General features: G+C 48.2%; 1 protein-coding gene across 1 annotated transcript; it reads left to right on the top strand.

Annotated features, from left to right (window-relative positions):
- Positions 1 to 4,261: 4,261 nt before the first annotated feature.
- SDSL (serine dehydratase like) lies at positions 4,262 to 20,128 on the top strand. Its single transcript, XM_083478847.1, has 8 exons — positions 4,262 to 4,435; positions 8,143 to 8,331; positions 9,337 to 9,376; positions 11,564 to 11,703; positions 12,461 to 12,549; positions 15,174 to 15,401; positions 17,860 to 17,984; positions 19,706 to 20,128. The coding sequence occupies exons 2-8, from the start codon at positions 8,152 to 8,154 to the stop codon at positions 19,897 to 19,899; spliced, it is 996 nt and encodes a 331-aa protein (XP_083334973.1). The 5' UTR covers positions 4,262 to 4,435; positions 8,143 to 8,151; the 3' UTR covers positions 19,900 to 20,128.
- Positions 20,129 to 21,461: the final 1,333 nt, after the last annotated feature.

The following is a 21,461-nucleotide window of genomic DNA, read 5'->3' as shown; positions in this document are numbered from 1 at the left end:
GCACAAATGTTCTACTCTGAGAGGGTCTCTCATCAGCAATCACACTGCAGCATTCTGTACCGACAGCAGCTTCCAGGGAACAAAGAGCACTGATACAATGAAGGTTTCCTGCCCCCACAAACACTGGACACAATTGAGCATTTCAGGATAATGCGTATTACGAGTTCTGTGGAGATGTCATGGAGGGGGTGGGCAGATTCTGAGGTGTGTGTGGGGGAGGAGGAGGAAGAGATCAGGAAGCTGGCATTAGACACCTTGCAAGAGGGTCCCTGCAAGATGAGGGGGTGGAATTGAGGCCTCAGGAAATGTCAGAGTTGGAAGAGGTAGCCAGCGGTTGGGAGAGTCACAGGCTGGAACCTGGGGAAGGTTCAGAGAGGTCTCCTGCCCCTGTGATGGTGGGATGGTGGACACTTCTAGACAGGTTCCTCCTAAAGGGCCACTGCTGACCACCCTGAGGCCAGTCCCACAAACCTCACAGGCCTAGCTCACTCCCAGAGAAGTGCACATTTTCCTGCCCAGAGCAGAAACGCCTGCCATTCGCAGCACGGAAGGTTGTGCCTGCCCCTCTCTTCAAAAAGAAGAGGTTTGTGTGTGTAGCATGTTGAATCAACATCTCAGCTACTGCTGCAATTCACCTTGTGTTGCTCAGATCTATGCATTAAAGAATCTGGTAGAAACAGAGATCTGAGTTTGAGTTCTTCATCCAGCAGTGAGGCCCAGGACTATGAGTGCATCAAAATTTTATACTTGACATTGGGGGTCCCCTCCCCCATGTCAGCGGTGGGGAACCTCAGACCCAAGAGTGAAATGTGGCTCTCAGGATTCTCCTGAGGCCACACCTCCAGCACCAGCAGGAGCACCGGGTTCTGCCCAACACTGAGGGGGCCTGGAGTGTGAGTGTGGCATCACGCACCTGGGGCACATGATGCCACACGGTGGGAGGAGTCCCAACAGGGCCTGGCGCAAGAAAGAGAATGGACCGCTGATGCCAATGGGCACCCTTTCTTCCACTTGGCAACACTGGAGCAAAGACTTCATTGCCCTTAGAAGCAGGGTCATTCCCTCCACATTGTCCTCAGAATGCAAGAGAGTTCCCTGCAATGGCCAAAAAGCGGCCAAAAGTAATTATGAGCATCCTTTGTGTTGTCCCCTTTTGTCGTTGGAAGGCTAGGGCTTGTTGGCCCTTTGGGTCCTCTTTTGAACATAATAAGACCCTGCTGGATCAGGCCAGTGGCCCATCTAGTCCAGCATCCTGTTCTCACAGTGGCCAACCAAATGCCTGGGGGAAACTTGCCGGAGCAGTGCCAGAGCCCAAGAGGCCTCTCCCCTCCTCTTGAGGTTTCCAGCGTCTGTTATTCAGAAGCATTGCTGCCTCTGACCGTGGAGGCAGAGCACAGCCATCGTAGCTTGTAGCCCTCAATAGCCCCCTCCTCCATGAATTTGTCCAATCCTCTTTTAAAGCCACTCACATTAGTGGCCATTCCTGCCTCCTGTGGGAAAGTGTTCCATAGTCTAACTATGTGCCGGAGGCCTGTCTTTTATCTGTCCTGATTCTTCCAACATTCAACTTTGTTGGACACCCACAAGTTCTAGTGCTGTGGGATAACAACCTTCCTCTATCCAATTTCTCTGCACCATGCCTCATTTTAAGCACTACTATCGTGCCACATGATCACTGCAGATGGTGACAGCAGCTACAAAATTAAAAGACACCTGCTTCTTGGGAGAAAAGCAATGACAGACCTAGACAGCATCTTAAAAAGCAGAGACATCACCTTGCCAACAAAGGTCCGTATAGTTAAAGCTATGGTTTTCCCAGTAGTGATGCATGGAAGTGAGAGCTGGACCATAAAGAAGGCTGATCGCCAAAGAATTAATGCTTTTGAATTATGGTGCTGGAGGAGACTCTTGAGAGTCCCACGGACTGCAAGAAGATCAAACCTCTCCATTCTGAAGGAAATCAGTCCTGAGTGCTCACTGGAAGGACAGATCCTGAAGCTGAGGCTCCAATACTTTGGCCACCTCATGAGAAGAGAAGACTCCCTGGAAAAGACCCTGATGTTGGGAAAGATGGAGGGCACAAGGAGAAGGGGACGACAGAGGACGAGATGGTTGGACAGTGTTCTCAAAGCTACCAGCATGAGTTTGACCAAACTGCAGGAGGCAGTGGAAGACACGAGTTCCTGGCGTGCTCTGGTCCAGGGGGTCATGAAGAGTCGGACACGACTAAACGACTAAACAACAACAACATCATGCCACCTCTCCCCTGCCATTTCCCTAAATAATAATAATAATAATAATAATAATAATAATAATAATAATAATAATAATTTATACCCCACCCATCTGGCTGGGTTTCCCCAGCCACTCTGGGCAGCTTCCAACAGAGCACTAAAATACAATAACCTATTAAACATTAAAAGCTTCCCTAAAAGCCTTCAGATGTCTTCTAAAAGTTAGGTAGAAAGTCCCAAATGCTGCTACCTTTCCTCATGTGGACGGTCTTTGCACCCCCGATCATTTGGGCTCCCCTTTTCCGAGCCCCTTTTCATGACTTAGCTGATCTCTTTGAGCTTGCTTCCCTCCACTCCATAGCTGCCTCATCTAAGACCCGGGAGACAAGCAGCGAGAGAGAGAGCGAGAGAGCGAGAGAGCGAGAGAGAGAGAGAGAGAGAGAGAGAGAGAGAGAGAGAGAGAGAGACGCATAATCAATATTGCTACTGTACTAAGTCCGGAAACAGAATGCAAATGATTGAGTCCTGTGCCTGTGATTCCGGGAAAGATTTCTCCCGGTTCTTTCCCTTTGAAAAGGCTTAATGAGACGGCAACACGGACAAGTCCAAAAGCCGCATAATTGCTTTTGGATGGATTGCCTAAGAGAGTGCATCACATGGGCAATCAGAGCGGAACGTGACATTACACAACAGCCTGCCACTTGGCTGACCCGTGTGTGTGTGTGTGTGTGTGTCCCTTGCCAAATGTCTCAGGCTGGGCTGATAGCCCACTTTCTTCTCTTCATGCACATTTGCTAGATGGATGCATTTGTTCAGAGCAGGGATGGAGATCCTCTGGCCCAGATCATGCCCACCTGCTTGTCATAGGTGATGTCAGGTGTGGGGCAAGGAGAGAGCCAGGAGCCTTAAAGTGCACTCCTGGCTTTGCACTGGCAGGAGCTGGCTCTATCAACTGATGGGCAATAAAACTGAAACCTCAGGAACTTCAAAGCCTCCAAAAGCACCTTGAGCATTTTAAAGCATCTGCAAGCACCACACGGCACTTTGAAGTCCCATTTTTCAAAAGTAGCCTCACCCAGAGCACATCACAGTAGTCCAAGCAGGGTGCAACTAACACTTGTATCACAGCAGGTAAAGGTAAAAGGTAACGGACCCCTGGACGGTTAAGTCCAATCAAAGGCAACTATGGGGTTGCGGTGCTCATCTCGCTTCAGGCTGAGGGAGCCAGTGTTTGTCCACAGACAGCTTTCTGGATCATGTGGCCAACAGGACTAAATAAATAAATAAATAAATAAATAAATAAATAATTAATTAATTTATTTCTACCCTGCCCATCTGACTAAACTGCTTCTGGTGCAACAGAACGTCATGGCAGAAGCCAGAGCACACAGACGCCATTTACTTTCCTGCCGCAGCGGTACCTTTTTATCTAGTTGCACTGGCATGCTTTTGAACTGCTAGGTTGGCAGGAGCTGGGACAGAGCAACAGGAGCTCACCCCATCGTGGGGATTCAAACTGCTGACCTTCCGATTGGCATGTCCGAGAGGCTCAGTGGTTTAGACCACAGTGGGTTATATCACTATATCACTGATGTATCATATTTGTATCACTGCATGTTCTTATTAACTAAACAGCACTCACCCACCCCAGAAAATATTCTTATTAATGATTCCTGTGACTTCAAATGGATGACTTGCAGTTTCTGTGGATGGACTGTGGCATTGTAGGTGTGTGTGTATGTTAAATATTAAAAAGGCTCTCACTAGCCCCAGATCTGCTCAGATTCCAAGGCTCAAAGTGCTTTCCAAAGGGGCTGGGATCAAGACTCACAGTGGCAAGTGTGATAAATGAAATGAGCAGTGCAAATTCTTGAAGGCCAAGCAAGAGATGGTGATGTTCAATGTTGCCCTCTTTTGACGAAAGCTGGGGGTGTCAATAAAGCTCTCCCCCCACCCTCTCTATCCTAACAGTCATCATTCCCAGCCTTCTGAGGAGCAACTCTGCAGCTTTGCAACTCAGGACTGACGAGAGCCGGTTGCTAAGGTTCCTTGATCACTGCCCCTTGGCACTTTTCCAGGTTCCCTCCTCCAAATAAACTTTGCTCGCACAGCTGAGGGTGGCAGGAACTTTCTGCGAGAGAGAAACTCCTCTGGAACGGGAGAGAGAAGCTCATTGTTTCCTGGGGAGTCCAGATTGTGAGGTACCTCTTCAGTGGTGGACGTGGCCACTTGGGATGGATGTGGGGACAGGGGATCCTCATGGGCTGAATTTCCTAGCTGGGCAGTGGGTGAGGGAAGAATAGCCCCTGCTTCCTGTTATTTGTGCACTGATGTGGCCAGAATTTTAAAACAGCTGATTTTAGAGAAGTGGAGAACTCATTTCCTTAGTAGGAAATCAAAAGATTTGCAGGGAAATGTTGTTTGGCTTGAAAAGGGAGTGCCAGGCACATACTAAATGCTGTGGAAGGAATTATGTTCCCCAAGGTCCAGGATCATAGCTGTCAACTTTTCCCTTTTCTTGCGAGGAATCCTATTCGGAATAAGGGAATTTCCCTTAAAAAAGGGAAAAGTTGACAGCTATGTCCAGGATGCCAGGTGAGGATAGGAGTTCCAGGCTGCATATGAACTGTAAATTTTAAAGCCCATGACTTCCCCCAAAGAATCTTGGGAACTGTAGTTTCTTGGGGCCTTGGGGGAATTGTAGCTCTGTTTGGGGCAAGCTACGGTTCCCAGGATTCTTTGGAGGGGCAAGTAATGTGCTTGAAACGTATGGCTTGTACGCAGTATGAGTCTAACATTAGGTGGTGACCTGTCTGGCTTTTTAGAGGCCCGTCATCGACTTGCAAGAGTCCTTTGTTAGAAGGACTGTGGTCCAAGGCTGGTTTAAAGGTAGGGAACCCTTAGGAGAGAGATCAGCCAGGGTAGACCAGCTTGATGTCTTCCATCAATAGTTAGCCCCACCAGGGCAACAGACTCATCACTCAGACACACAGGGCATCTATCTGGTCACAAGACTTCCCCTCTGTGGTGTGATGTACAGTGGTACCTCGGGTTACAGACGCTTCAGGTTACAGACGCTTCAGGTTACAGACTCCGCTAACCCAGAAATAGTACCTCGGGTTAAGAACTTTGCTTCAGGATGAGAACAGAAATCGCTCGGTGGCGGTGCAGCACGGCAGCAGGAGGCATCATTAGCTAAATGGGTTAAGAACAGTTTCAGGTTAAGAACAGACCTCTGGAATGAATTAAGTTCTTAACCTGAGGTACCACTGTATTTATCTACTTGCACTTGACCTGCTTTCGAACTACTAGGTGGGCAGGAGCTGGGACCGAGCAACGGGAGCTCACCCTGTCGTAGGGATTCGAATGGCCGACCTTCTGATCGGCAAGCCTTAGGCTCTGTGGTTTAGACCACAGCGCCACCAGCATCCTCTTTTAAAGCTGTCCAAATTGGTGGCCCCTTCCAAATTTGCATCGGATGGTGTGCTTGCAGAGTGCCGGAACACGGGAAGCTGCCCTATGCAGATCCTGACCGTTGGTCCAGCTAGCTCAGTATTGCCTGCACTGACTGGCAGTGGTTCTCCAGGGTTTCAGGAAGAGGGTCTCTCCTGGAGATGCTTGGGATTGAACCTGGGAACTTTCCCATCACGGTCTTTCATATCCGTTGACAATGGAAGGCTGGTGGCCAAAAGTGGTTCATTGCAGCAGCTGAGAAGCTTTCGCAGCAAAGTGCTTGGAGGAGGTGCAGGATATGAGAACCTTATGGCAACCTGGGAGCCTTTTATAACATTTAGTGTTAGACAAAGTGGCAATTTAATACCTCTGGAGTCCCAGAAGTCTTTTGGGAAAGATTTATTGCCACCGCTACTTTCATCGCTATCTAAGGAGACCTGATCTATGCCATATATTTAAAGCACTATTAGGCTACTTTAACAGTCACAGAGAATCCTGGGAACTGTAGTTTGTTACAGGTCTTGGGAACTGTAAGGTCTGTGAGGTCAGCACCTGTAACAAACTACAGTTCCCAGAATTCTTGGGTGGTGGTGGGGAACCATGACTGTTAAAGAGTGCTTTAAATGTATTGCATGGATGTGACCTAGGTTACTTTCCTGCCTTTAGTAATCTAGATCTTTTGAATTTGCAAATAACAGGCATTGTTTTGTTGATTTAATTTAAATTCAGTTTTTAAAATACAGTAAATAAATCAATATTGGGAAGGAGTGCATTGGAATTCTGGCTAGGACAATCCGAAGGTGTCTTATACTGAACCAGGCCATTGGCTTTCAAGGATTTCTTCTTTGGTTGTTGGTTGCACAGGCTGACACAGCTGTGACTCTCTCAGTGCGTAAAGACCAGACCTTAATAAGGGCTTGCAGATCTATTCACAGTTCTTAGCCCGGCTGCTATGGTTTTGCTCTGGCTTCACAGCTGCAGGCAGTAACGCTTCTGAATATCAGTTGTCAGAAGCCACAGGAGGGGAGAGAGCTCTTGTGATCAGGTCTTGCTTGCAGACTTCCCAAGAGGCATCTGGGTGGCCACTGTGAGAACAGAATGATGGACTAGGTGGGCACTGGCCTGATCCAGGAGGGATCTTCCTTTGATTTTACGTTTGAAGGCCAGAACAGTTTCAACAATGAGTCCAATTCACCAATGGTGTGGTGAGCTCTCCCTTGGTGGAGATCGTCACACAGTCAACTGTGTTTGGCAAACAACAACAACTTATTATTTACCGTATTTTTTGCTCTATAAGACGCACTTTTTCCCCTCCAAAAATTAAGGGGAAATGTGTGTGTTATGTACTGAAGTTCTCACCCTGGGCCAGCAGGGGGATACTGTAGATAGTTATGCAAATAAGGGATCGAAAGTGACGTTCAGTGATTGGATAGTTAGAAAATTGTTACAGTTACATTGTACTGGAGCTCTATATATGCAGGCTGACTGAACCCTTCAGTTCAGTTCTGTCCTGGCCTGTGAATAAACAAGAGCTGTTTGAAGAATCGCTGTGTCGTCTGATATGTTCACCCACAACTTAACAGTGTGTGCATCTTATGGAGCGAATGCAGGCTCCATGGTTTCAGCGAAAGCAACGCAAAGCCTCCGAAGCGCAGTGGGAGCGCTCCCGCCACGCTCCGGAGGCTTCGCATTGCTTTCGCTGAAGCCTGGAGAGCGAGAGGGGTGGGTGCGCACCGATCCCTCTTGCTCTCCTGGCTTCGCTTCGCTGGAGAGGCGCTGCGTAGCTTTCCCTCTCTGTGCAGTGCCCCTTCAGCGAAGCGGGAGGAGAAAGGGAAGGGGCTCCGTTTCTCCTGCCGCTTCGCTGAAGGGCTGCTGCGCAGAGAGGGAGAGAATTTTTTCCCCTTGTTCTCCCCCTCTAAAACTAGGTGCGTCCTATGGTCGGGAGCATCCTATAGAGCGAAAAATACAGTATACTCCACCCATCTGGCTGGGTTTCCCCAGCTACTCTGGGTGGCTCCCAACAGACTATTAAAAACACGGTAAAATTAAAAACATGATAAAATATAAAGCATTACAAACTTCCCTAAACAGGGCTGCCTTCAGATGTCTTCTAAAAGTCAGATAGTTGTATATTTCCTTGACATCTGATGGGAGGGCGTTCCACAGGGCAGGCGCCACCACCGAGAAGGCCCTCTGCCTGGTTCCCTGTAACTTCGCTTCTCGCAGTGAAGGAACTGCCAGAAAGTCCTTGGAGCTGGACCTCAGTGTCTGGGCTGAACAATGGGGTGGAGATGCTCCTTCAGGTATACTGGACTGAGGCCGTTTAGGGCTTTAATGGTCAGCACCAACATTTTGAATTGTGCTTGGAAATGTACCTGGAGCCAATGCACTAGCCCCTTTATTTCCAGCACCAAGCATTCCAGCTAACCTCCATCTCTCCACCTGTGTGTTTTAGGCAATCTCCATGACAGCAACAGGGGACCATTTTGGTGGCAGGGATGGAAAACCATTCCACGTTGTGACGCCTGTCCTGGAGAGCATTGCCCTTTCTGAAGCTGCGGGCACCAAAGTCTATATGAAGATGGAGAATGTCCAACCCGCGGGTTCCTTCAAAATCCGGGGCATTGGCTACTTTTGCCAACAGGTGAGTGTCTGCCAAGTACCCTGGAAGTTCCTTTGTGGAAGAACAGCAGCTTTGACTATGGGCAGCTCCCCAATACAAAACAGCTGATCTTTAAAAAAAAATCAACCAACAAGGCAATGTGGTGTAGTGGTTAGAGTGTTTGGCTACAAGCTGGGAGACCAGGGTTCAAATTCTCACACATTCCCGGGTTGTTGTGAGGATAATAATAATAATAATAATAATAATAATAATAATTTATTTATACCCCACCCATCTGGTTGGGCTTCCCCAGCCTCTCTGGGGGGCTTCCAACAAAATATTAAAATACAAGAATGCATCAAACATTAAAAGCTTCCCTAAACAGGATAGAATGGGGGAGTGTGTGTTGGCAGGTAGAGAACCACATGCCACAGGAAGGGGGGGGGATAAAAAGGTACTAAATAAGTGCAGAAATAAATAATAAACTACGTAAGAGAGTCACAAATATGGGGATCCAACCCTGTAATGGTCCAGGATAACAAACTCTGACCCATATCTGCTCAGGCAACACTGTTACAGGGCTTAATAACACGCGGCACACTGTGCTAATTTGCAAGCTTATCTTCCAACCCGATGTATATTATCACAGTAACACAATGTCCTATCTGCATGACACAAATAGAACATGCCAAAATAAAATAAAATAAAAGGACACATTTTTGGCTCAGAAATGGCAACATTCAGAAACCAGGGGAATAAAAAAAGGGGGGAAAGGGGGAAAAAGAAACCAGGGCAAGGTCGTTTAAGTCACCCAGGAGGAGAAACTGGGCTCAGCCCTAGAATCGCAGAAACTGTGTAAGGGACCCAAGGGTCATCTAGTCCAACCCTCTGCAGTGCAGGAATTGCTGCTGTCATTTCATCTAAATAGGGAGCTTCCTGTGCTTCTAATAATACTCTCCAAGTTTCCATATGGCATTCTCCTCCAGATCAATGCCTTCTCACACCTTCCCCTCTCTCAGACTGAACTCCCTCTCCTGTTCATTTCAGGTTGCCAAAAAGGGCTGCCAACACCTGGTTTGTTCGTCAGGTAAGTAAATATCCAGGTGCCTTTTCGGTCCTTCTTTCAACTTCCTTTTTTATAATAATTTTTATTAATTTTAACATATTAATTATCATACATACAACAAAACTTCACCTCTTATACAATCTTTTTGGACTTCCATAAGCACCTCTGATGATCCACCATTCTTATCATTTCTTCTGCATTTCTTAAATTCATATTGCCTTTAATTATCTTAACTAACAATTCTCCTCTTTATCCATTGTTGCAATAATTCAAATAATTCACCTCACAAAACTTCTTGCAAACCTACAAACGTAATTTGATCATCACAGTTACTTTTCAAATAGTCCGTAAATTTACACCAGTCTTCTGTGAATCTCTGGTCCCGCCGGTTTCGAATTCTTCCTGTTAATTTATCTAATTCTGCATAGCCCATGGTCCTTCTTTCAACTTCCAATGTTTCTCTTGTAATTGTCAGGAAAGCCCAAACAACGCCCTGTGTGTGACTTAGTTACCGTATTTTTCGCCCTATAGGACGCACTTTTTCCCCTCCAAAAATGAAGGGGAAATCTGGGTGCGTCCTATGGGGCGAATGCAGGCTTTCGCTGAAGCCTGGAGAGCGAGAGGGGTCGGTGCGCACCGACCCCTCTCGCTCTCCAGGCTTCAGGAAGCTCTGCGGAACCCTCGGGAGACCGGCTCCGAGGGTTGCGCAGAGCTGCCTGCAGTCCCGGGATCAGCGCAGCTCTGCGCGGCCACGGGGAGCCGGGGGCGAAGCCCCGCCCCGCTCCCGATGGCAGCGCAGAGCTGCCTGCCATCCCGGGATGGCAGGCAGATCTGCGCCGCCATCCAGAGCGGGGCACTAAGTCCCGCCCCGCTCCAGATGGCGGCGCAGAGCTGCCTGCCGTCCCGGGATCAGCGCACTTCTCCCCATTGCCAGCCCCACAAGCTCGGGGGACAGCGGGGAGGCAGAGAGTGCCTTCCCACTGTTCCCCGACCTGGTTCTTCCAGCCCCGCACCTGGGGGGGAAATAATTTTTTTTCTTTATTCCCCCCCCCCCAAAAAACTAGGTGCGTCCTATGGGCCGGAGCGTCCTATGGGGCGCAAAATACGGTACTCCTCTTGACCTTGATTCAGTTTGTACGGTGTATTCAGAGGGCCTGCCCTGCCATTAGGCAAAACGAGATGACTCCAAACTCAGGTGGCAGATGCAGATGTGGTGGTGATGGTGGCAGCCTCCTGGCTATTCCTCCCAATCGCCCTAACCCATCTGCACTATACATTTCAGGCAGTATCACCTCACATTAAACAGCCATGGCTTCCCCCAATGAATCCTTGGAACTGTAGTTTGTTAAGTGTGCTGAGTGTCGTTAGGAGGCCCATATTCCCCACCCAGAGCTACAATTCCCAAAGTGGTTTAACAGCCAATCCCTCTTCCCAGAGAACTCTGGGAATTGCAGCTCTGTGTGAGGGATAGGGGTCTCATATCAATTCTTTAAAAACTACAGTTCCCATAATTCTTTGAGGGAAGCCATCACTATTCAAAGAGATATCTTATAACAGAAATCACTGGGTTAAAGCTGACTGAAAGTCCAGAGGTAGTATTATTATCAATTTATGATGAGGTGGAAGGTTCGCAGGCAATGAAGGACTTGCTTACAAATTTATTGACAGCAGCTGCACGAATTCTGATAGCTAGGAAGTGATAGGGGCAAACAGAACATAAAATGGAAGAATGATATAAATAGGTGCAGGATATAGCTATTAAATGATAAATTAACATGTGCCATTGAGGTAATACGCAGGAGAAATGATTTTGAGGAGATATGGAAGGCGATTGTAGAATTTGCACTGTTAAAATGGAAACGGTCAAACCATCGCAAGGGGTGTTGAAATTTTGGGAGGTTGGATAGTTACAATGGCATGGCGCACATTTTTATTTTTATTTATTTATGATTATTACTTTGTCAAAAAAAATAAAAAAGAGGTATCTTAGTGTAAAATGGGGTCATATCCTCCCTTGGCATGATGAGAGGTGAGGATTGGGCAGCAGTGCGTGTACCACATGCCCCCTAAGCTAGTCTGGGGTCCTCAGGTACAACATAGGCCGCTCTCCTCTGGCCAGTATTGAAGGTGCCCTGTGTTGCACCAAAACTGTACTTCAACTCTGGTGGAAATGTTTTCCTCTTCCCTGCTGCCACTCATTCCTTGCAGGTGGCAACGCTGGACTTGCTGCAGCGTATGCTGCCCAAAAACTTGGCATACCTGCCACCATCATCGTCCATGGAAGTACTCCACTGTCAACGGTGAATAAACTAAAGAAGTTTGGTGCAGAGGTGGAGATCTTTGGGAAGGTGAGTGGAGGAACAAGTGCCGAATGCTTCTGAATCACGGGTAAGGTTGGGGCAGACCTGGTGCCACCGCTGGGCACACTTGGGCAGTTGCCAGTGCCCAAGCACACTGGGAGGGCCCATACCTGATGCCTAACCTGGGTGGCAGGGGGACCCAGTGAAGGAAGAAGCCCTCCAGGACAATTCCCCTCATTCAGCTGGTGCTGAATTGGGTAATCAAGGTCTCCTCACATTTCAGTGGAGGTCTTCCTGTTTCTTGTTCTGGTCTTGAGAGATCTGCATTGGCTCCCAGTACGTTTCCGAGCACAATTCAAAGTGTTGGTGCTGACCTTTAAAGCCCTAAACAGCCTTGGTCCTGTATACCTAAAGGAGCATCTCCACCCCCATCGTTCAGCCCAGACACTGAGGTCCAGCACCGAGGGCCTTCTGGCGGTTCCCTCATTGCGAGAAGTGAGGTTACAGGGAACCAGACAGAGGGCCTTCTCGGTAGTGGCACCCGCCCTGTGGAATGCCCTCCCATCAGATGTGAAGGAAATAAGCAGCTATCTTCTTTTTAAAAGACATCTGAAGGCAGCCCTGTTTAGGGAAGTTTTTAATATTTAATGCTGAATTGTTTTTAACACTTGATTGGAAGCCGCCCAGAGTGGCTGGGGAAACTCAGCCAGATGGGCGGAGTATAAATAATAAATTATTATTATTATTATTATTATTATTATTATTATTATTATTATTATTATTATTATTATTATTATTCCGGCAGGTGTGGGACGATACTGAAGAAAGAGCCAAGAAGCTTGCTGAAGCTGACGGCTGGGTCAAGATCCACCCTTTTGACCACCCATTGGTGTGGTAAGGTCCTTGGGAAGTAAATTTTGGGAGAAAATCCCCTTTGGGGGCCCAATAAAGAGGCTCACGCCAGATTCCTTATTAGACAGACTTTATTCAGTACAGTGGTCCCTTGGTTCTCAAACTTAATCTGTTCCGGAAGTCCGTTCCAAAACCAAAGCTTTCCAAAACCAAGCACGCTTTCCTGTAGAAAGTAATGCAAAACGGATTAATCCGTTCCAGACTTTTAAAAACAACCTAAAACAGCAATTTAACATGGATTTTACTATTTAATGAGACCATTGATCCATAAAACGAAAGCAATAAACAATGTACTGCAGTCACACAATCAATCAGTCCATCAATCAGTAGCTCAACTGGGTTCCCAGACAGTCACAAAAACAAAACAAAAAAGAGCCACAAAAACGCAAACGCAAATGCAAAATGAATAGCAAAAACAGACTTCAGTGTAACACTCAAAACGGAAGTGTGGCACTCAAAACAGAACCGTAACACTCAAAAAGGAGCATGTTCGGCTTCCGAAGAAAGTTCACAAACCGGAACACTTACTTCTGGGTTTCCAGTGTTTGGGTTCCAAGTTGTTTGAGTTCCAAGGTGTTTGAGAACCAAGGCACAACTGTAACACATTTCTGGACAGAGTCCAAAGGAGTCTGTGAGAGCAGTGCCATTAGCACACACTCTACTATAGGAATAAATACATCATATTGGCTGTTTATTCTCTAGCCAATCCCCTCCTGCCACCCTGGCACCTCATAATCCATGGGTAGGCAAACTAAGGCCCATGGGCCGGATCCGGCCCAATCACCTTCTAAATCTGGCCCGCGGACGGTCTGGGAATCAACGTGTTTTTACATGAGTGGAATATGTCCTATTATTTAAAATGCATCTCTGGGTTATTTGTGGGGCCTGCCTGGTGTTTTTACATGAGTAGAATGTGTGTTTTTATTTAAAATGCAGCTCTGGGTTATTTGTGGGGCATAGGAATTCGTTTGTGGGTTTTTTTCCAAAATATAGTCCGGCCCCCCACAAGGTCTGAGGGACAGTGGACCTGCCCCCTGCTGAAAAAGTTTGCTGACCCCTGTCATAATCTCTTCATCCAACCATAGTCCTTAAAAACACTTGTGCAACCCAAGTATTTTGCTTTGCATGAAGAGCCCTCCTTGTCCCTTATTTGGACTTGATTTTCACTCTGTCAGATAGGTTCTTCCTAAACTGGTTCTTACCCGTTTTGTATTTAGGATGCACTCTTGTGTACCTGAAACTGACCTCACCAATAATGTGTTTTGCAGAATTTCCACCTTAGAATCCATAAGAGGTTGTTGTGTACTGGGGCTCTCCACACCCATCTAACTGAAGAGTCCTTGTTGGGGACATAGAGTTGTGCCCTTTCCACCTACTGCTGGGGCCCAGTTGGTCCAATTTCCATTGGTTCCAAAACAAATGAGGAACAAATGAGTAGAAAGGGTCGTGCTTTATGTCCTTGCTGTTTGAGCTCATTCATTCTTCATTTCCCCTAAATGCTATATTTTGTTGTGATCAGCACCTTGGAGAGGGACCTTGGGGCGAGTTTCAGGACCATGGATAGCGATCCTTAAGCTGAGGTACAAGATACAAGTTGTCTCAGCACTGTCCTGGAACACCAGGAAGATTTTTATAACCTGCCTCGGGCGGTAGATACTGGGGGACAGGGAGCAGTGACAATGTGTCAGAGGATGGAACTATGTGTGCCATGTGGATTCCACTGCACTCCCTTAAATACGTTTCTGTCCTCAGGGATGCAGCAAGTCCCCTGTGAAGCCTTTAGGACTTTTTATTTTGAAGGAAAGGCAAGTAAGATGCAACATGTTAGAAGATAGAAAGTGGGCAGATAATTTTTCTGCCTGTCTCATAACACCAGAACTCCTGAACATCCAATGAAAGTGAATGTTGGAAAATTCAGGACAGTACTTCTTTATGTAGAGCATAGTTAAGCTATGGAGCTGGCTCACACAGAGGCAGTGATGGCCATAAACCTGGATGGCTTTAAAAGAGGATTGGACCAGTTAATGGAGAAGGCTATAAATGGGTGTTAGTGATGGTGATATGCTTTGTCTCTACTGTCAGAGAAAGTGATGCTTCTGAATTTCAGTTGCTTGAAACCGCAGGAGAAGAGAGTATTCTTGTGCTCAAACCTGTCTTGTGGGATTCTCATAGGCATCTGGTTGGCCACTCTGAGAACAGGATGCTGGACAAGATGGGTCATTGGCCTCATCCAGTAGGCTCCTCTTATGTTCTTAGCTGTCCCATCGCCAAGTAAGATTAAGCTACTAGTCTAGTGAGCTTCTGCCTGAACGACGCCCTCTTCTCCTTGCCTCCAGCAGCAAAATGTCTTGGGCCATCCATGGCTCAGAGCATCCTTCCCACAAATGTCAATCTCTCAAAGATGTCTCTTCCCCACACAGTCTCTTCAAAGATGTCTCTTCTCCACTTCTCCCTCCCCACCTTCTCACTATATAGAAGGATCTGGCAACTTCTGTTTCAGTGTATCTGAAGAAGTGTGCATGCACACGAAAGCTCATACAAAGACCTAACTTAGTTGGTCTTTAAGGTGCTACTGGAAGGATTTTTTTTATTTCTTCTCCACACAGGAAGGGCCATAGCACTATTATCAAGGAGCTGAAGGACTCCCTGGATTCCAAGCCAGGAGCTATTGTCCTCGCTGTGGGCGGAGGTGGGCTGCTCTGTGGGGTGGTGTCTGGTCTGCAAGAGGTGGGCTGGCAGGATGTGCCCGTCATCGCCGTGGAGACAAGAGGTGCTGACAGCTACAACGCAGCCCTCAAAGCAGGACGGCTCGTCACTCTGCCTGACATAACCAGGTGAGTTGTGTGCACTGGAGATGGCAGCAACCCCACCTTGAAGGAAAGAGCTTTGGTGTTGAAACAAAATGTTCTCATTCTTTCTTCTCCTCCCTTAAAGAAAAAAAGTTTGGACTCCTGAAAACTTCAGGGTTATCCTGAGCATGCTGGTGCTTCCTTCTTGTCCCCCAGGGTCCCTGTTTTGGGTTCACCTGTTAGCACTCCCCACCTGAGTTTGCCATTAAAGGGGCTTTCCCGTCTCACTTCATAGAGTGTGAGAGTTGGAAGGGGCCCTGAGGATCATCTAGTCTAGCTCCCCGCAATGCAGGGATATGCAGCTGTCCCGTACGGGGATCGAACCTGCAACCTTGGCATTCTCAGCACCATGCTCTAACCCAGTGTTTCCCAACCGGTGTTCCGCGGCACACTAGTGTTCCGTGAGACGTTGGCTGGTGTGCCGTGGGAGGGAGTCGGGCGAGTCGGGCAGTGAGAGGCGGCGGCGGCGAGGATCTGCGTCGAGCCGGGGGCGGCTCCGCGGTGGTGGTGCCGAGCGGCGGGGCAGCGCGTGCAAAAGGGAGGAGCGCGAGACAGCGGAGGAGGAGGAGGCCGGCATGTCCAGGCAGCAGCAGCAACAACAGCAGCAGCAACTCCCGGCGACGGCTCCTCAAGCCCCGCCGCCGCCCCCTCCTCCGCCCGCTATCGCCGCCACCACCACAACAGCCGCCGCCGCCTCAGTTGCCGCCGTCCCTCAGTCCCTCGCTCTGCTGCCTCCTCCCACCCCCAAAGCTTGGAGGTTCCCCGGCAAGGGGGAGGGAAAAAACTTTCACTTTCGTGCGTCCCTCCCGGCGTGACGCTGCGCGCTGACGTCACGGGGCTGTAATGGTGGTGTGCCGCGAGATTTTTTTCATTAAACAGGTGTGCCGTTGCCCAAAAAAGGTTGGGAAACACTGCTCTAACCAACTGAGCTATCTAAGCTAATCTTCCTCCTCCTATTTTTCTAGCTGTGGTACAAAATGTAGGCTGGTTCCAATAAGCTGCCTTGCTGAAGCAAAGCAGGACCTGGGTCTCTTCAGTGCCTCAATGGAGACCTCCTGGTAACCCTTGTTATACTGTCTAGAGTTCCATCCTGGAAAAGGGCCGTTTGTTTGTTTCCAGCATCCATACCCAACTTTTCAGCCAAAAAGTCTCCCAGAATGTAGAATCACAGAGCTGTAAAGTTGGAAGGGACCGCGTGGGTCATCTAGTCCAACCCCCTGCAATGCAGGGATCTTTTGTCCAATGTGGGGCTTGAACCCACAACCTTAAGATTAAGAGTCTTGTGCTCTACCAAATGAGCTATATGACAATCAGTTAAAATGAGACAGCTCTCTCTGCCCACGAGCTTACAATTAAAAGAACAACAACCCACGTCACACAAGGGGGAAGGGGCAGGGTGTGTGGAGAGGGGGCTGGAATCAAACCTGGGCAACAGTTGTTATAATGCATGGGTAGGCAAACTAAGGCCTGGGGACCGGATCCGGCCCAATCGCCTTCTCAATCTGGCCCATGGATGGTCCGGGAATCAGTGTGTTTTTACATGAGTAGAATGTGTCCTTTTATTTAAAATGCATCTCTGGGTTATTTGTGGGGCATAGGAATTCGTTCATTATTGTTTTTTCAAAATATAATCCGGCCCCCCACATGGTCTGAGGGACAGTGGATCGGCCCCCTGCTGGAAAAGTTTGCTGACCCCTGTTATAATGAGCAGCTGGGGCAGTTCAGGGGCAGGAGGTACCTGATGCAGCTGGTCTTTTAGTGAAGCTGATAGGATGAGCGCCACTTCCCACATCTCCCACTGAGGCAGCCTGATGGAATGCCTGCCCTCAGCTGGCAGCTGAGGGGATTGGAGCCCCAGTGGAGCTGGTCTGTCACATCACAGATGATGGTGACGATGGTGATGATGGCTATGATTTGTACACCACTCATACCCGTAGGTCTCAGGGTGGTTACAACATAAAATCACAACATAAAAACACGAAACACATAATCAAAACAGAAAGAAAAACAGCCCAATAACCCCTCACCAACACATTTTTAAAGGACGTTGGATGCCAATCAACCAAAGAGGAACATTTTTGCCTGGCAGGCACCTAAAGTTGTATAATGAAGGCGCCAGGCAGACCTCCCTGGGGAGAGTATTCCCCAGAAGGGGAGCCACTGCAGAAAAGGCCCCGTTCTCGTGTTGCCACACTCTGGACCACTCATGGAGGTGACACACGAGGACGGGCTTCAGAAGATGATCTCAGGGCCTGGGAAGTTTTTATTTAAGTTTTTTGTGATACAATATGTACAAACAAATAAACAAGGGAAAGTACATATTGTGTCTCCACTTTCAATTCATAGAGTCTCCCCCCCCCCCGACTAACTCATGACTCCTACCCTCCCGCCTTCCCTGGGCATGAGTGCAAACTTACCTTGCTCTTTACTGTCCATTCTGCAGTGTGGCCATGTGCCTGGGAGCCAAGACAGTGGCACAGAGGGCTCTGGATTGTGCCCGCGAGTGTTGCATCATCTCTCATGTGCTAGATGATGTGGAAGCGGTGAAAGCCATCGAGCAGTTCCTGGGTGAGTTTTCAAGGGTGTCACAGACAGTGATTTCCCCCCGCTGTGGTTCTGATGAAAGTTGCCATCCCAAACAATTAATATTAACTTTATTTTATTTTTAAATCACTGACCACACTTCCATGCTCCACATTTAATACAATGCTAACCCTGAAACACTGGAAGCATAGAGCTGTGGTGAAGGCAGGCAACTGGTAGGCAGACAGCTCCCTCTAGTGGCTTGTAGGAGCTCTCAGACAATCTGTCAGTAGAGATCATAGAGATAATTCATAGGTTCTCAAACCTTTTCGGGCCACTGTCCCTTTGCTTCCATAAACTTATCCCCAGTGCCCCCCAACCTTTCCCTACAAAAAGGCATTATTCAGAACAGAATGAGTGGATATAACAATAAATAAAACCAATTAACAGATCCTTCTGGGATTTGGGATCAGGGCAGCTGGTTATTTGGTTTTTCAGATTAAAATTTTACAGTCACATATCCAACATACAACATAAAAACAAGATTCCAAAGAATCTCCTGGACTTTCTTCCTCCCCTTTGTGAGTCCTATTGTTAATCATTTCCTCCTGCATCTTTTAAACTACAAGTGTCATTCCAATCCTACTAACGATTTTAACTGTTTACAATGGTTTTTAAGATAAATAATAAAATTTCCCCATTCCTTATTAAAATTTTGGTCTTCCTGGTTTCTGATTCTTCCGGTCATTTTAGCCATTTTGGCATAGTCCATTCACTTCATCTGCCATTCTTCTCTGGAAGGGAGTTTATCTTCTTTCCATCTCTGGGCCAATAACATCCACGCAGCTGTGGTCACATACATAAATAGTCTTTTCTGCTCCCGTGGGATTTCGGCACCTAGTATTCCTTCGGGGTTTTTTTTTTAATAGAAAAGGTTATTTTAAACATTTTTTCCAACTCATTATACAGTCATAACTCGAGTTGAATGTGCTTCGGGTTGAGCGCATTTGAGTTGCGCTCTGCGGCAACCCAGAAGTAACAGAGCACGTTACTTCCGGGTTTCGCCGCTCGCGCATGCGCAGACACTCAAAATGACATAACGCGCATGAGCGGAAGCAGCAAAACGTGACCCACAGACGTGCTGTCTTGTGTTCCATTCGGAATGTGAACGGGGCTCCGGAACAGATCCCGTTCGCATCCCGAGGTACCACTGTATATCATTTCCCAAAATTCTTACATTTCCACCACATATGCTAAAAGGTGCCTTCTTTTTCCTTACTCTACCAGCATACACTTGGCCTTGTTTTATACATTTTTTGCTGATTTACTGGGAGTTAAATACCAACGAAGGGACGCGGGTGGCGCTGTGGGTAAAACCTCAGTGCCTAGGACTTGCCGATCGTATGGTCGGCGGTTCGAATCCCCACGGCGGGGTGAGCTCCCGTCTTTCGGTCCCAGCTCCTGCCCACCTAGCAGTTTGAAAGCACTCTTAAGTGCAAGTAGATAAATAGGTACCGCTTTATAGCGGGAAGGTAAACGGCGTTTCCGTGTGCTGCGCTGGTGCTGGCTCGCCAGAGCAGCTTCATCACGCTGGCCACGTGACCTGGAAGTGTCTCCGGACAGCGCTGGCTCCCGGCCTCTTAAGTGAGATGGGCGCACAACCCTAGAGTCGGACACGACTGGCCCATATGGGCGGGGGTACCTTTACCTTAAATACCAACGATACATCATTTTCACTTGCTCCCTTATTTCTCACCCCTTTCCAGATGACGAGCGCATGTTGGTGGAGCCTGCCTGTGCTGTCACCCTGGCTTTCCTCTACTCAGGCTACCTCCAGCAGCTGCAGGAAGAGGGGCGGCTGAGCCGTCAACTGGACTCCATTGTCGTTATTGTCTGCGGTGGGAGTGCCATCCACGCCAAGGAGCTCCGGGCCTTGAAGAACAAGCTGGGGATGGAGTGAAGGAGGGCAGCTCATGACATGGTGGCAAATGAACATATCACTGGCCAGGATATTTTTTTAGTGTGCTTAGAGCAGGAGTGGGGAAGCTTTTCCAGCCTGAGGGCCACCTTTCCTTCTGGGCAGCCTCCCAGGGGCCACGTGGCAGTGGTGGTGGCAGAGTCAAAATCGGGGAGAGCAAGGGATGCAAACTTTCCCTTTGCACAGGGGGCTATTTTCTACACACACACACCCACCCACCCACCCACCCACCCACCCTTCTCTCCTCCATCCATCCAGGCAGGCAAAAGGCATTATTAGTGCTCAAATGCATTTTCCACCCATGCCAAGTATATTGGGTGGTGGTCTTCCCTCTCCCAGAGCTACAATCTCTAGAGTTCCCTGTGAAGCAGGATTTGTTTGTACAACCACATAAAGCAATAGAGGTCTTCTCACAATTATTGGCATCCTTAACGAACTACAGTTCCCATTATTCTTTAAGGGCGGGGAAGCCCTGACTGTTTAAAGCAGTATGGTCCTGCCTTTTATATGTATAGTGCAGACAAGCCTCTTGGGCTTGCTGATAGGAAGGTCGGTGGTTCGAATCCCTGTGACAGGGTGAGCTCCCATTGCTCTGTCCCAGCTCCTGCCAACCTAGCAGTTTGAAAGCACGCCAGTGCAAGTAGATAAATAGGTACCGCTGCGGCGGGAAGGTAAACGGCGTTTCCATGTGCTCTGGCACTCATCACAGTCCTCTGTGTGCCAGTAGCAGTTTCGTCATGCTGGCCGCATGACCTGGAAAACTGTTTGTGGACAAAAGCCGGCTGCCTTGGCCTGAAGCGAGATGAGTGCCGCAACCATAGCTGTCAACCTTCCCTTTTTTTGTGGGAAATTCCCTTATTCCAGCGCCATTTCCCGCTGCTTCCTGCTGTTATCCTGGATTGTTAGATATCCCGTAGACTGTCCCCAGGAAAGGTGAGGCAGCTGATCCCTTATTTTCAAGGCTGCTGATCCCTTATTTTCAAATCTGAAAGTTGACAGCTATGGCCGCAACCCCATAGTCGCCTTTGAGTGGACTTAACTGTCCTGGGGTCCTTTACCTTTTACCTTTACCTTTAGTGCAGACTCTTGAGAGGCAAAATGTACAAGCACCATTCTTCTCAAGTCTCTGTGTAGGTGAGAAACCAGTCAGCTCCCCTCTTTCAGTGTTCTAAGTCCCCCACTACCTACCCCACCATAAATCTTCCTGAAGATGCCCACGAATGACTCAAAATGGCAGATATTGGCTAAACGTTGGGAGAGGGCTTCTTTAACAGTAGGAAGTGTGAAGCAGTATAACAGCCTGCCTCAAGAGCAGGGGTCAGCAAACTTTTTCAGCAGTGGGCCACTGTCCCTCAGACCTTGTGGGGGGCTGGACTATATTTTTTTGGGGGGGGGATTTGCCCTTCAGGCAAATCAACAAGTGAGAAAAACTTGTGATCAGCCAGAGATTGCATTTCTTGTTCCACTGCAGCAAACCACAGCTCCTTCTGTTGTGGCGGCAGCTGCGGGATTTCCTCAAAAGTCTGAGGTTCATAATTCACGCT

Source organism: Podarcis liolepis, assembly GCF_965112155.1.
Source record: "Podarcis liolepis genome assembly, chromosome: 15".
NCBI lineage: Eukaryota > Metazoa > Chordata > Lepidosauria > Squamata > Lacertidae > Podarcis > Podarcis liolepis.
The sequence above is the reverse complement of the archived record's forward strand: the minus strand, read 5'-3'. Positions and strand labels throughout refer to the sequence as shown.